The 14,857-nt window shown below is 31.9% G+C and overlaps 1 protein-coding gene across 9 annotated transcripts in view; it reads right to left on the reverse strand.

Annotated features, from left to right (window-relative positions):
* ACC (acetyl-CoA carboxylase) overlaps positions 1–14,857 on the reverse strand; it is a 165,717-nt gene that overhangs the window by 115,651 nt on the left and 35,209 nt on the right. For 5 of the 9 annotated variants that reach the window (XM_087155609.1, XM_087155613.1, XM_087155610.1 and 2 more), the window contains exon 4: positions 1,205–1,331. In XM_087155609.1, coding sequence (XP_087011735.1) covers positions 1,205–1,331 — 127 coding nt within the window. Of the gene's footprint in view, positions 1–1,204; positions 1,332–1,706; positions 1,844–3,706; positions 3,888–4,273; positions 4,400–4,654; positions 5,031–14,857 lie in introns of those variants that run through there. The other 4 variants (XM_087155616.1, XM_087155617.1, XM_087155615.1 and 1 more) reach the window with 4 other exon arrangements.

A 14,857-nucleotide genomic window follows, 5' to 3' on the forward strand; every position in this document is an offset into this window, starting at 1 on the left:
CATCACCATTAACAGATGCTGTTGTGAAATTATTGCAATGGATGAAAAACCCATTTACAATTGTAAAAAGGGTGGAAATAGTGACCCTGTAAAAAATTGGCTTAAAAGTGTAAAATAGGTAAGGGAGTATATGCGAACACAGATGTTTATCAAGCAGTCTGTAAATATAACATTTCTAGAAAATTCGCAGACGTGAAGAGAAGCAATTGCTCAAGAAAAACTAGTGCATGTAATCATCATGTGATCTAAAGTAAGTTCATAAAAAAGTTACTATAATCTGGTTGGGAAGTACACTAATGTTAGCAGGAATACTATTTCAAGAAGCTAAACCAAGATTTTGTTTTATTACCTAATAAACCTACAAGGAGATCTTAACCGACCTTGAGTATGAACAAAGATAAATGGTCTTGTGGAGGGCGGAGTTATTGGCCAAGCCAACCTTCATCCATCAAAAGGTACCTAGTGATTGAATTAAGTTAGCATGTCTTATATACCAGTGAATTGATGTTTAATTTTGGTAGTGGTAGTTACGCTACAATACTCCCCCACCAGAATTTTATCAGGGATAGAATTTGATGAATTGATAACACTAGTTGCTGTACTTGTGGATGATCGGGAAAGCTTTGTTGAGTGCTGAATGTGAGAGGTGTATTAACATCACGTCGTAGCGTTCGTTGTTGCATTTTGCAGTCACAAGTAGCAAGTCAACTGTTCAATGTGGACTATCCATCGAAGTAGGTGTTACCGTCAAGTTGTTTTGCGAAGTGGGCGCTACTGCGTGTTCAAATCGCATCCGGAGGTCACCAATGTGGGGGCGGAGTTATCGATCATGCCAACCTTCATCTATCAAAAGGTACCTCGTAATTGAATCAAGTTAGCATGTCTTATATACCAGTGAATTGATGTTTAATTTTCGTAGTGGTAGTTACGCTACAGTCTGAAACTTTTGCAGGACTGTAAAATAGAATAAGTAATGTATCAGTATTAAAGTTTAACATTAATTCTAAACTAAAACATTTCGCTTTTAAAAATTTTATTTCTGTAACATCGTTTCATTGAAATGACTATGGTTCAAAAAAAAAGGAAATTGAAATTAAGAAAAAGTTTAAATAAGAATGTGAGAGTAAAGAAAATCAAAGTATTAGAAAGTTGCAATATTTATAAATGCATTTAGGAATAATAAAAAGATATTAATTTAACTCACTCTGTTGATGATATGATTACCACCAAATCGTCTAACAAATTCTTCAGGGGTGGCAACTGATAGATTGCTGCCTTCTAACTGAGCTTCTTTTTCAAGCTGTAGCAAATGTGCCCCAGACATTGACTGCCTATAAATATATAACTTAAAGTTTGAATCTGTAGCATTTCCATGCACCAGCAGGGCCGGATTAAAATTAATGTTACTGGGCTGCAGCGCCCCAGACCCCAAAATTATTGAAGGACTCCACCAAGGGGCCAACATGGAAAGTGATAATGGAAGAAAGTGTTTAGTAAAAAAATAAGAGCAAATAAATTATTATTATTTTTAAACTGGCCTCCTTAATGTGGCATGTTATGATAAAAATTTTAAAACTTTCATTTTAATACATTTTTGTTTTGTTTTTTCAAATTTTATTTCACAAAAGAATAAGAGAAAAGACAGAGGGAGGAAAAAAGAATAATATATAATTCTTGTTTCAGTGAGAAAGATCATTTGTACCTACTTCAATTGAAATGCTTTGCTTTTCATTAAAGTCATCAGTTTTGGAATAGATGAGTCAGGGTCAATAATGTAACTGTATCATAATTTGATAAGAGAATTTTTTGTTTACTTACATCTAAAATGAAATTAATATTTTTCCTGGAGGAATTTAAAGAAAAAGTTAGACTTAATATGGGTAAGAAATAAGAGAGCCAATATATCTAATTAGTTTATGAAATGTAACAAAGTTTATATATTTTCGAAAATTTAAAATGATGAAATGGGGGGATTATTCAAGGATATCATTCAGGGATGAAATTCACTATGAATTGTATTTTGTTAAAGGAAATTTTATTTTTTAATGAATCAATTATTAATTACTGCAATTTCTTTAAATATTGTAGTAGTACCAATATTATTTAATTCATTCTAATGAATTTCATTGCTTAGAAAATAAAATGAAAGGATGTCTGTTTCAGTTATTTGGGAAACAAAATTAATATAATACAATAAATAGCATTTATAATTATACTATTTAATATAAAAATGAAATTGGTTTTTCCCAATATGTTATGATCAGCGTATTGATTTTAACTAAGTACAATATATAATTATACATAATTATATTTTCTTATTTTACTGTATATAAATAACAAACTAACTTAACCAATAGATTAAAAAAAAAAAATTTGGTTATAGTCGCAAAAATAATTAACTGCATGAAAAAAATCAGCATTGTATGCAGCAAAGAAAAAAATAAAAGAAAATGGGATAAAAATTATCAAAATAAGATTTATTTTTAATTAATGAGAGCTAAATTTTTTTTAAATAATTGATAATGAATATTTATTAACTAATATTTAAATAATATTGTGATTCATATTTATAATCATACTTAAAAACAGAAATCTTATTCATAAATTTATTTTTTGACATTTTGGTTATTTAAAAATTTACTTGCACCAAATATGTTCAAATGAAATATTTATTAAAAATTAAAGATATTTAAAAATTAACAACATAAAAAATTTTATTTATAGAATAAATAAAAATTTTCTTCACAAAAGTAGTATTGCTGCATTTAATTATTGTCCATATAATAATAAATTTATATACAAAATAAATTTTTTTTGCACAATTTAATAATTTTTAACAGAAAACTGATATTGTCTCCTTACCCTAATGAATAATTAAGTTGACATTAATTGATAAAAAAAAATATTCATTGCGGCTCTTGGGAGCCAAAAAAATGTTTCTGCAACTCTCTTCTGAAAAAGGTTATGCATCCTTCACTTAAATTAAAAAACGCTAAATTAATTTGTATTATTAATGTTCACAAATAATGTGTTTTAATTTCAGGGTTGACAAGATTTTGATGCATAACAGTTCTTACCATCATATCGAAACCCCCAGATCTTTGGTGATGTATTTTCATTTCATTTTACCAAATTAAAATAAATAAAAAGTGTATCTTTAAATTTAAATAAAAACCAATTTAAAATCTTTAAATTTAAAAAGTTTTAAACATGCTTGACAAAAAATTGACTAAAGATTATCAATAAAAATATGATAATATATTTTTATGGCTAGGTAAAAAAAAAAAGGAGTAAAACTAGTCACTCCCTAGTATATGCTTCAACACATGCATAATTAAAAATGCCATATATAATACAATTATGCTTTGCATTAATGTGAGTTTTCAATAAATAAAAGTTTCAAAATTAAATAAAATAGCAATGGTTCTTTAATTAGCTTATCTTTAGTTACTAATTTTAGAGAAATATTTCAAGATTATAAACAGGTATCCAGGCCTGCAATAAATGAAGTTAAAACATGAAAAAGCACAAATATTACATGAAACAAACTTTATGTTGTAGTATATTACACACAATTTATATTGTTTTAAATTTTTTTATATTGTTTTAAATTCATTTATATGAAAACTATCTTAAAATTAAATCAAGAAGTCTCTCAAACAATTATTTTAATGAACTCTAATTGAGTACTTAAATATAAAATAACCTTAATTTCACTTGTCCAAAATCCCGAAACATAAGCAATTAATTTGTAATTTATATAAAGCAATAGTCCGAAATAAAATTAAGTTAATAACACAATACATTTCATGCTTTAATTTAAAATAAGATTACAAAAGAAAATTATAAGGGTTTACAACATCAAAGGGGCGCAACTAAGTGTAAACAAATTGAAGAGCTGATTAATTGTAATGACAGTTAAAATAAAAAACGACATTTTGCGACTTTATGCTATTTTAAAAATATAAATTTATTTAAATAAATATTCTTTTACGAACTCAGAGTAAATAAAAATCAGACTTTCCTTTAATTTTATTTGCTCCTGATAACTTGCTCGATTAATGTTTTTGTTCCTTTCAATTATTATTAATTACTATTGTTTACAAACGCTCATTAAATGAATTGGGTACAATTAATAATAAATAAACTTTTTTTAAAACCATAATTGAAAGACAAGAATTGAGATTTCTTTAAAATTGATGTAAGTGAAAAAACTTCTCTTTATGCAAATAGATGATGACATTACTATAGAATTTCATGACGTAATGCTTACATCAAAAGAGTAGGCAAGTAAAAGATACTAGTTGCATATTTACATAAACTACGCCATTCACTTTAGAATATTAAACATGCGTAAATTAATAATATTGAATTTGGCTCCAAAATAGGTGGTTACCACAAAAACGTTTTATCGCCTTTGGCTGAAAATAGATGCGATTTATGTGAAAACAACTTTAGTTAAAAAAGTCTTTTCACGTTTTTGAAATATTTGATATGTATATAAATTCTTTTTAAGATATAAATAAACAAAAACTTTCTTTTATGCGACTACAATTAAAATGATAAAAAAAATTATGTAAGGATAGTCAACACAGAAATGATCGCCAGGTTTATTTTCTTTAATACCTTAAAATTATATTTATGAAATAAATACCTTCGAACACGTCTTTTGTCACTCGAAGACATAGTTGCATCGGAGTTTTAAAAAGGAGTAAGCAATCAATCTCCTGAAACGGAAGGAGTGTTTCTGCTAGAAACCGCCAAATGCCATACAGATATCTTACGACAAACCAAAACATAGACCATCATTCATAGCTTGTTTTGATTCAAGGATAAATTATGCAAAAATATTTCATTGTTTCTTTTGAGGATCAAGGAGGAATTAAAAATATCTTTGATGACTAGAATTGGAAGAATAAAAACGTACAATCGATATTACATTTCTCTTAATCATAGATAAAAACAGATCGGATGATGTCCTCTCCCCCTTTCTTCCTTTCCTCAACCCTTCTCTCCCTCTCTTTCAACTCTTCATGCATCGTTCAGTACTAATTTTGATGAGAGGCTTTATCTCTTAGTTTTTCTTATCTCTTTATTATTATTTATCTTAATTTCTTATTCGTGACAGATTCATTAAATCTATTAATTTGCCATTGATGCATAGGCAGAAAAATGCTGCTTTGAAGCAGATAATATTCAAACTTTTGAAGGAAAAAAGAGTTAAGATACACAATTTATTGTGACCAGATTTATCTGAATTTGAATAGTAAGAAAATCTATTAATTTATCATTGATGTAAAGGAAGAATAACTCAGCACTGAAAGAGATATTTTCAAACTCTCATAAAAAATAAAAATAACGATTAAATAGTAAAAAGATTTTTTTTTTCCCCTTTATAATGATGCGAAGGCAGAAAAATTTTGTTTCAAAACAACTATTTTTTATTTTGGTGGATAAAAAGATCAAATTGCAACTAGATTTATCTAATTTTTTTCTTCGCATATTAATTAAATATATCAATTTACCATAAAGGCAGAGAAATTCTGTTTTGAAGCAGATATTTCTCAACCTTTGGAGGAAATAAAAAACGAAATTGCATTCAGATTTATCTGTTTTTTTTTTTTTTTTTTAATATAAATAAAATCTATTAATTTCTTATGTGATTAGAAAATTCGGATAAAAAATATTTTTCAAACCTTCGGAGGGAGCAAAGTAAAAAGATTTTTTTTCTTCTTTATTTTTCACTTTGCAGATTCATAAAAATCTATTAATTTAACATTAAAACGAAGGCAGGAAAAATTAATTTCTGAAGCAGGTATTTTTTTAATCTGTTGGCGGAGAAAAATTAAACTGTGTAACTAATTTATTTATTTTTTCCTTTGCAGATTTTAATCTATTAATTTATTATTGACGCAGAAAGAATCTATTTTGAAGTAGATGTTTTTCAAGCCTTTGAAGGAAAAAATTTTTATTGTAACTAGATTTATCTTAATAATTCTTTCTTTGAATATTCATAAAATCTATTAGTTTACCATTAATGTAAAGGCAGAAAAATTCAGCTCTGACGGAGATTTTTTTCACACTTTCAGCGGGGAAAAAATTACATTGGAAAAAGATTTTTTTTTTCACTTCGCTGATTAATTAAATCTATTCATTTACCATTGGTATAAAGGCAAAAACTTACTGTTATGAATCAGATGTTTGTTTGTTTTTTAAATTTCCCGGGGGGGGGAGATTAAATTGTATCCTAGATTATTATTTTTTTTTTCTTTGCTGAGTAATAAATTCTACCAATTTACCATTGACGTAATAGTGGAAAAATTCAGTTCTAAAGGAGGTAAAATTCAGTTTGACAAAAATAAAATTAAACTATGTTTTTATTTCCATACTTAATTTTTTTTTATTTATTAAAAAGTTGAAATTCGATTGAAAAAATGTAATTTATATTTCTTTCTGGAACAATTTACTGAAGGCTTAGTTTAATAAAATCGAATGGGAATCTTAAGACTTCTAAACATCGGGGGTCCTTTAAATATCCTCTTTCTATGGTACTTCTAGAAAAATAGATGAATCACTTAGCTTGATTTACGTGATTTTAGTTATTTATTTATTTATTTTGCTCGAATATCAGAATTGGGGATCCCCTTGAGAGTTCTAGGGATGCGGAACTCTGAAACATTGCTCCATATAACAGCACTGGGGGAGTATAATTTCTCAGGAACTTACAAAAGATCAAGAATGGACATAGAAGAAAGTCCTCTAGTAGGATTCGCTTATGCTATGTGTGCTAATACGCAAGGGGGGGGGGGCGCCAGTAGAGGGTCGAAGAGGCAAGACATCGCTTTCCCTTCCCCCGTCAAGGCAAACTTAAAAATAAACGGGAAAAAGTGAGTCTTCCAAAGAAATATGATAATTATATTCTTGAAATAATGCTTATATTTTAATAATAATATTCTTAAAAATCTTTTTTCCCCCTCATTTGTTAATGAAAATCTTAAAGATAAGGACGCTTTCTCTTTACCTGCACTTTACCACAAGCTTCCTGCTGAGACTAATTTTTCTCAGAAAATTCTGAGGGCTTTTGTTTGTGTCCATATGCGAAGTTATTCAACACCCCTGGGGGTTAGGGGGAGACCAGAAGACAGTCTTACCCCATCATCATCACATGACCATAGTTTTTGAGGCTGACTATAATACGTACATACTTTCTACGCCTTCATTAAAAAAAACGAAATTTGAAAAACGTTACATCGATAAACGTTAAAGAATTTAAAAAACAGCTGACTAGTTTTGAGTAATCCTCAGAAATGTAGCTTATTTAATGTCATTATTCGACTTTTTTTTCTCATTTCTCTTTTTTTTCTTATTTTGTGAAGAAGAAGAAAAAAAATTTAAAAATTATGTTCTAAGAAAACAACATTCATGTTGTTTTAAAAAATCAAAACGGAATCAAATTTAGATTATTTTTTTTTTTTTTTCATATTATGAGTACAGCAAGTTATGAATAGTTTCAAACTAAGTTATAAGCATTATGTAAGCGATAATTTTTTAAATTTTTGTATTTGTAATATTATAAAATGAAGATTAAAATTTGTGCAATAAGATGAAGAAAAAAGAAATGTGACATAGCAATCGATGACCGAAATCGATGATGATTCATGAAAATTTTCCTTATTTTCCTGAAATATTGAGGGTGTCCCTTAGAGATTTCTAATTATTGAGGGGGACATATACCCACCTTCCCCCCGCTAACGATGAACATGATTAAATTAGATTATAACCAACAAAATATTGACAAAAATATGTCAAAAACAAATGTAGTCAATATTATTACAGCAGATATTGTAGCAAAAAGTAACATTCATACTTTTTTTCTTTTATTGTTATTTTGTTGAACTGTGTGAGAGTTCTCTAGCTCGGTGATTATTTCTTAAGAGTTTTTACTTTTTAAAAAAAATTATGGTTAAATTAAATAAAAATAAAACTATTAAGTTTTTAGTATTCTTAATTCTAGCCACCACTCTTAATTATATATATATATATATAATTAAGAGTGGTGGACACTCTTAATTATATATATATATATATAATTATTGTTTCTTTTCTCGCCTCGAATAAAATGGTTTTGCTACCAGTTATTCTCTTTATCTCGGCTAACTTTCAGCTCTGCTCTAGATACAAATAGGTGAATAGGTGAAGCAGGTTGTGAAAGAGTTAAACTTCAAAATGATATTTCGCTTCTGTTTAGGATATTAGGATGAATAAAATCTTTTAAAAAATCTCTATTGTGATTACATTGCGAAATTCGCTTTTGCAACAGGAAGCGATTCGAAAGATTAGAATGTGTCATCTATTTCTAATTTCATTATCATTTTTCGCATTTGTACTTATTTATTAGTATAAGCCATTCACCTTTTTCATTACAATAGCATTTAATTTAGGCAATTCTCAAAAGATGAGAGCATAACACGACATAACTTTAAATTCTGGCAGCAATTTACAACTTTAGTTAATTTTAGTAACTTCAGTTTAACAACTTAACGATCTGAAAGTATTTTAAGTTTATTTCCCACCGGGTATAATTATAACAATTAATTAAAATATGTAATTAAATATAATTGAATTAATTGAAAGTATAACAGAAATAATAGCGATTAAAATAATGAAATGATTTTTGCCGCAATATAGTGACATTTGACCCAGTGCCACGCTGCAGTATTAGACCTTTAAAGTATAAATTTATTCATAGTAACATTTTGTGAGTAAATTTATAATTCTGTCTAGTGTCAGAAATTGCCGGGGTGACTTAGGGATGAGAGCGATCGCCTACCAATGAGGTGGCTTGGGTTCGAATCCCAGCGATGGCTAGTTGAGGCGAATTCCACACCCGGCTCTCACCAACCATAATGTTGACGTAAAATATCCGAAGTGGTAGGCCGATCATGGATTAGAGTCCCCTTGCGGTCAGGCTAACCGTGGGAGGATTTCATGGTTTTAATCTCCATAAAACGCAAATGCGGATTAGTTCCATCAGAAAGTCCTCCTCAAAGGTAAATTTCTCCCAAGACTGGATCCAGGAGTTTCCTTGTCTTCTGGATTGGGTTCAAAATTACAAGGCTACGGAGTTGAACATTGTTAGTCGTAAACTTAAAATTGAGCTGACTGTTTAACGACGGTTATAAAATAAAAAATAATGACAAAAGTTAAAAAATTAGAAAATAAATTTTCAATTGGACGCTAACTGGATAATACCCTTAACAAATGGTAGTTATGTTATTTTATTGTGTTAAATATTTTTAGAAAAAGAAATTTAAGCGTTTTGGTGCAACATTTTTCTGCTGCATTTTCTTATTTTGAATTATCCATTATGAGGCCACGGGGGGGGGGGGGTTCACAGACAGTTTTCGGTCTAACCACTGACTACAGAAAGGTGTATTAACAGACAGTGTGTCCCCTGATGAAGTGCTGTTTTTGCTAATACACACATCTTTAGAATTTCTTTCTTGCTTGTTTTTGGTTTCTAACTTTTTATTTAAATTGTTTATATGTAAACAATTGAAATAATTTTAACTAAAACAAATTTGATTTTAGCTGCTTGAGTGCTTTTCCATCCAAGTTTTTTTCTTAAAGTTTTTTTCTTAAAATTTGCTTAAATGAATTTCATACTTTGATTGAAAGTATTTTAAACTTTTCTATTAACCATTCTTACATAATTTTTCAAATGTTTTAAAATATTTGTCATCCGTTTTCATGGAATATTTTTGCATCACACATGAAATAGCGAACAGCCCCAAATCGCGCAATGATCCCAACCCCGATAATTTTTTCCAAAATTTATTGATCAAGATTTGATTTATGATCCTGATAATGTGATGTCCTACAATTCAATTAAAAGTAAAAAGTTAATTTCTTTTTTTAAATAGAAAGGTGTTCTGCCGTGCAATTGAAGAAACAACGCAAGTGCTTCACAATTGATTCCGAGAAAAGTGGCTTGATAACTTTTCTCCTTCTATTGCTAATTTTCTTCTATTGAATTTATTTAATTATTTATTTATTTATCTATTTATTTATTTATTTATTTATTGGTCTATGTAGCTTACAATATAAAGATGCCAAATATATAAAAACGTCAATTTTGAATATTTTGTCGCTTATGTTGATTTTTCAATTGCACGGCAGTGTTTTGGATGGGTAGTAAATATTTGATGCATAAAAAAGTGGAACTGAAATTTAGCCGTCATTATAGTTTCCATTTTTTGCGAAGTACCTTTTATCAAGCGTTCGGCATGATAACATCCTCTGTGTCCGTACTTTAAGACGAATTTATTTTTACGTTTTTCTCTATCTTTTGAACTTAATTTACAATAGTTAAATGTAATACATAATGTGATGCTTGTGTGAGATTTTTCTTTGGAGACTTTTAAAACCGACTAACTCGAGAACAATTTTAATTTTTATTCGATATACTTAAAAATTTAACGTTCTATGGGATTCAGACTCGGACATTAAAAAGCAAGAATCAAATCTCAACCTAGCACTTGCAAGAGTCCAGGATTTTGCTGCAGAACATAAGCTAACATTCAATGTTTCCAAATCAGTGGCAAGCTTTTTCACCACCAATAAACATATTTATAATTATCATCCCCAGATATCTCTGAGAGGTATTCCTCTCACTTATGAAAAGCACCCTAGATATCTGGGTTTCGTACTAGACCCAGAATTTATTTGCAGCAAACATATTGAGGCCCTGGTGGCCGAGAGTAGATAGCGACTGAACATCCGCGTCTGGCAATGGCTGGGGTGCAGACGCGACCACGCTAAGGACAACATGTGAGACCTACACTGGTGTGCAAAACTTAAGCAACAAGTGGTTTTTCGGCCACAGCTCCCCAACAAAGCATAAGATAGCCATGAAATTGCAGTATAATGTGCACGTAATTCAGTAGAAAGATTATTTGTATGCAAATTTTAGAAATAAAACGTCGTAGGTGATGTAAGTGTACGTAAACCTTGTGGGTCGGCGCGGGCAGGTCAAAGCTGTGATAAAAGGATGAAGAGCATCGTAGTTAAAGACATTCGCTGCAAGTGCAAGTGATTTGGTTTGTGAAACAAGTCTTCAAGAAATCATTTTGACGACTTTACTCGAGGAAGAATGATTGGAAAACTTGAGGAGGGGCGTAGTGTGACCAGTGTCGCCGAAGAGTTCGGAATCAACAAAAGTGTTGTTTCTCGTGTTTGGAATGCCTTTAAAACTACTGGTACAGCTGTTCGGAAGGTTGGTGGTGGTCGTCCATGGAAAACAACACCAAGAGATGACCGTTGCATTGTCCTCCTGGCGAAAAGAAACCGTTTTCAGTCAGCGAGCGCCATATCTCAGCAACTGTGCACAGCCACAGGACGACAAGTATCAAGATTTACAGTGGCCAGACGCCTCCAAAAAGGCGGCTTATTTGCTAGACGTCCTGAACGCTACATACCTTTAAAAGTTAGCCATCGGCGGCACCGTTTAGAGTTGTGCAGAGAACACGAAACCTGGACACCTCATCAATGGAGTCGCGTCCTCTTCACAGATGAGAGTCGTTTTAGTGCTACAAGCGATTCTCAACTTAAGTTGATCTGGAGAGAGGTTGGAGCTCGATTTCATCCCAATAACATTGCGGAAAGAGATCGTTACGGTGATCCAGGAGTTGTCGTCTGAGGTGGCATTATGTTGAGCGGGCGGACTGAGCTTCAGATCTTCGACCGAGGTTCTGTAATTGGAGACCACTACTGCAATGAGGTAATCCTACCCCATGTGCGTCTGTTCCGAGGGGCCATTGGACCAGACTTCATTTTTATGGATGACAATGCCCGGCCACACCGTACTGCTAATGTTCAAGAGCTACTGGGAAGTGAAGATATCGCACGAATGGATTGGCCAGCTTACTCTCCAGATCTAAATCCCATATAGCATGTGTGGGATGCATTAGGGAGACGTCTTGCTACACGACAGTATCCTCCTGGTAACACCCATCAGCTGAAAGATGCGTTAAAGGAGGAATAGAGACGTTCACCCCAAGAACTCCTGGATACTCTGGTGCTTAGCATGGAGAGACGATGCCAAGCAACAATTACAGTAAGGGGAGGGCATATCCCATGCTGGGGAACATCTGCCAGTTGTACTTACGCTTCTTCAGGCAATCATGTGTAACGCCACTGTATGTCAAATAAAACCTTTTTTTGTTCCATACCTTACTTTAAGCTTTATATTCATTTCTGCGCCATTATTCTTATACCATCGTTTAAGTACAAAATAATGTACATCATATACAAATTTCATGTCAATCGGATGATTTCTTGTAGAGTTATGACAAAAAGCGCACTTGTTGCTTAAGTTTTGCACACCAGTGTATATTAGAGTATGGTCAACAAATTTATTCGTGTGCGTCAGCCTCCGAAGACTTGATCGAGTTCAATAGAGTGCGGGACGCATAATTACAGGTTTGCGACATTCCTACCCTGGTGAAATTGTGTTATTTGAAGCAGACCTTCTGCCATTAAATATGAGAAGAAAGAAAGCGAAATATTTTAATAAACTACTTAGTTATGGGGCCCAGCACAGAACAGCTGACTACCTCCCACATTAGACCAATAATCAGAGACTAAGAAGAGATAGCCCTTTTTCACGTTCAATTTCCCTAAATACAGTCTACCAAGATGTCTAACAACATTCCCTTAAGACTTGCGTTGACCACTCAAGTGGGTTTTCAAGAATACATTTTAGTCCGGATTTGTCATTATGCACAAGTAAAACTTCAGACGTTCCTGAATTGCTACAACAACTGGCTCTCGAAATAATTAACAACATCCCAGAGGAGGGCCTCTGCGTTTATACAGGTGGTAGCAGGGACGACCGGAGTTGTACTGGAAGTGGAGTCTACATCAAGAGACCTGATGGTGATATCAACATTAAAATGAGCCCTATCTGGATCCTAACGAATAGCAGAAGTTCTATCCAATATTTGAGTGCCCAGAGTGGGCGATAGGGTTGGAACGGCAATCCTACAACTTCTCAGTAAACATTCCGTGAAGCGGGATATTTACTTGCAATGTCCCACGTTGGTCTATACGGGAATGAGACCGCTGATTCGCTGGCAAAACTAGGCACAAATGAACCTCTGCCGGAAAGTTTGGTACTCACATCCTCGGAAATTCATTCCATTAGAAAGAAAGGTGTCAGCTTGTCTGTAATACTCCCCCAGTACATCTCTGGTACTCTGGGGATAAGCCGGGTCGTGCTTTGACCTTCAAAGGTAATAGAGGCGATCAGACCGCGTTTACTAGATTCATCAGTGGTCACATAAAGTGCATGAGGTATGAACAGCAGCGAAAGGTCTATCCCACCTGCAACAAATGTTTCTCCAGTGCAGCCCATATCCTTAGTTGCGTGGATTTTGAAAAGGAGGATTTTCTGCACGACCCGGTCTTGTTTTGTGATTTCCTGAGGGTGAATGGACTCATGGACCTGGTAGACCAGTGGGGATGAGAAACAACAACAACAACAACAAAAATCTAACAGAGTATGAAATTAATTTATGAATATTGACGTAATATATTTAATTATTTACATATATAATGAATATTCATTATATTTAATGAATAATGACGCAATATTTTTTTTAACTTAATTCACAATAGTTAATGTAATAAATTATGTGATGCTTGTAAAAGATTTCTGTTTAGAGACTTTTAAAACCAACTAACTCGAAAACAATTTTAATTTTTATCCCATATACTTAAAAATTTAACAGAATATGAAATAAATTTATGAATAATGACGTAATATCTTTTATTATTCATCATATATAATGAATAATATATAATGAATCGTTATATATAATGAATAATGACGTAATATCTTTTGAACTTAATTCACAATAGTTAACGGAATAAATAATGTGATGATTGAGTGAAATTTCTGTAGACTTTTAAAACCAATTAACTCGAGAGCAATTTCAAGTTTTATCCGATATACTTGCGGCGATGCCCTGCTCCTACATTTTCATCTTACCTAATGCGAAAGGGCACTTGCACTTCAACTTGGAGTGACGCATTTAAAAACCAGTTTTCCGCCAGCAACCAGGCTACTCCCATTTTTCCTCGTGCACTAGTACGTGATGCACGGCTCTCCGATAACTTTAATGTCATTCAGTTTTAACTGTATTTATTTGTGATTTTAATAATGTTCAAATTAAATTTATTCCTTAAGTTTTAGTTGGTAATCTGTTCCTTTTAATGCTTGGAAAAACATGATTTACCACACTGGTGACCCATCCACGTGCTTTTGAACATGCTCTTCAGCTCAATCCACGTACATTTAACGTGAGAAGTCGGCAGTGTAAAGCATCATCACTTTTTCTCAAATCATCAACGTGGCCAAATCGTTTTTCATGCCACGCCATCTTGTGCAGCTGCCCGTTTGTGCATTTATTTCTACGTGTGCTTCCGTTTCGTGCATGATCTCCTGCAATATACTCCAACACAATGGACTTTTCTCTAGATAACATCATGTTAACTTGGATTTAATTAATTTTAATGTGATGTATCGAGTTGTCGCCGTTGCCTTTATTTCAATTTACAAGTAAGTTATTTTGTATTATCCCACGCTGTTACTCAGATTTATTTATGATATTCCCTAAGTTATATGTCGCCAATATTTTGCTTCTGCTGCATTCGTATTAGTTTCATAAAGTTAGCTTACTAAATTATTTCCGTTGTTTAAATTATCGTATCGTATGTATAACGTGCACTCGCATACCCCATGCTGTTGCACTTGTATTTTTATCATACTATTCTATTAAATTTTTATCTAATTATT

This window comes from Parasteatoda tepidariorum, chromosome 12 (assembly GCF_982258835.1).
Source record: "Parasteatoda tepidariorum strain Cologne lab strain chromosome 12, Ptep-v5.0, whole genome shotgun sequence".
Taxonomy (NCBI): domain Eukaryota; kingdom Metazoa; phylum Arthropoda; class Arachnida; order Araneae; family Theridiidae; genus Parasteatoda; species Parasteatoda tepidariorum.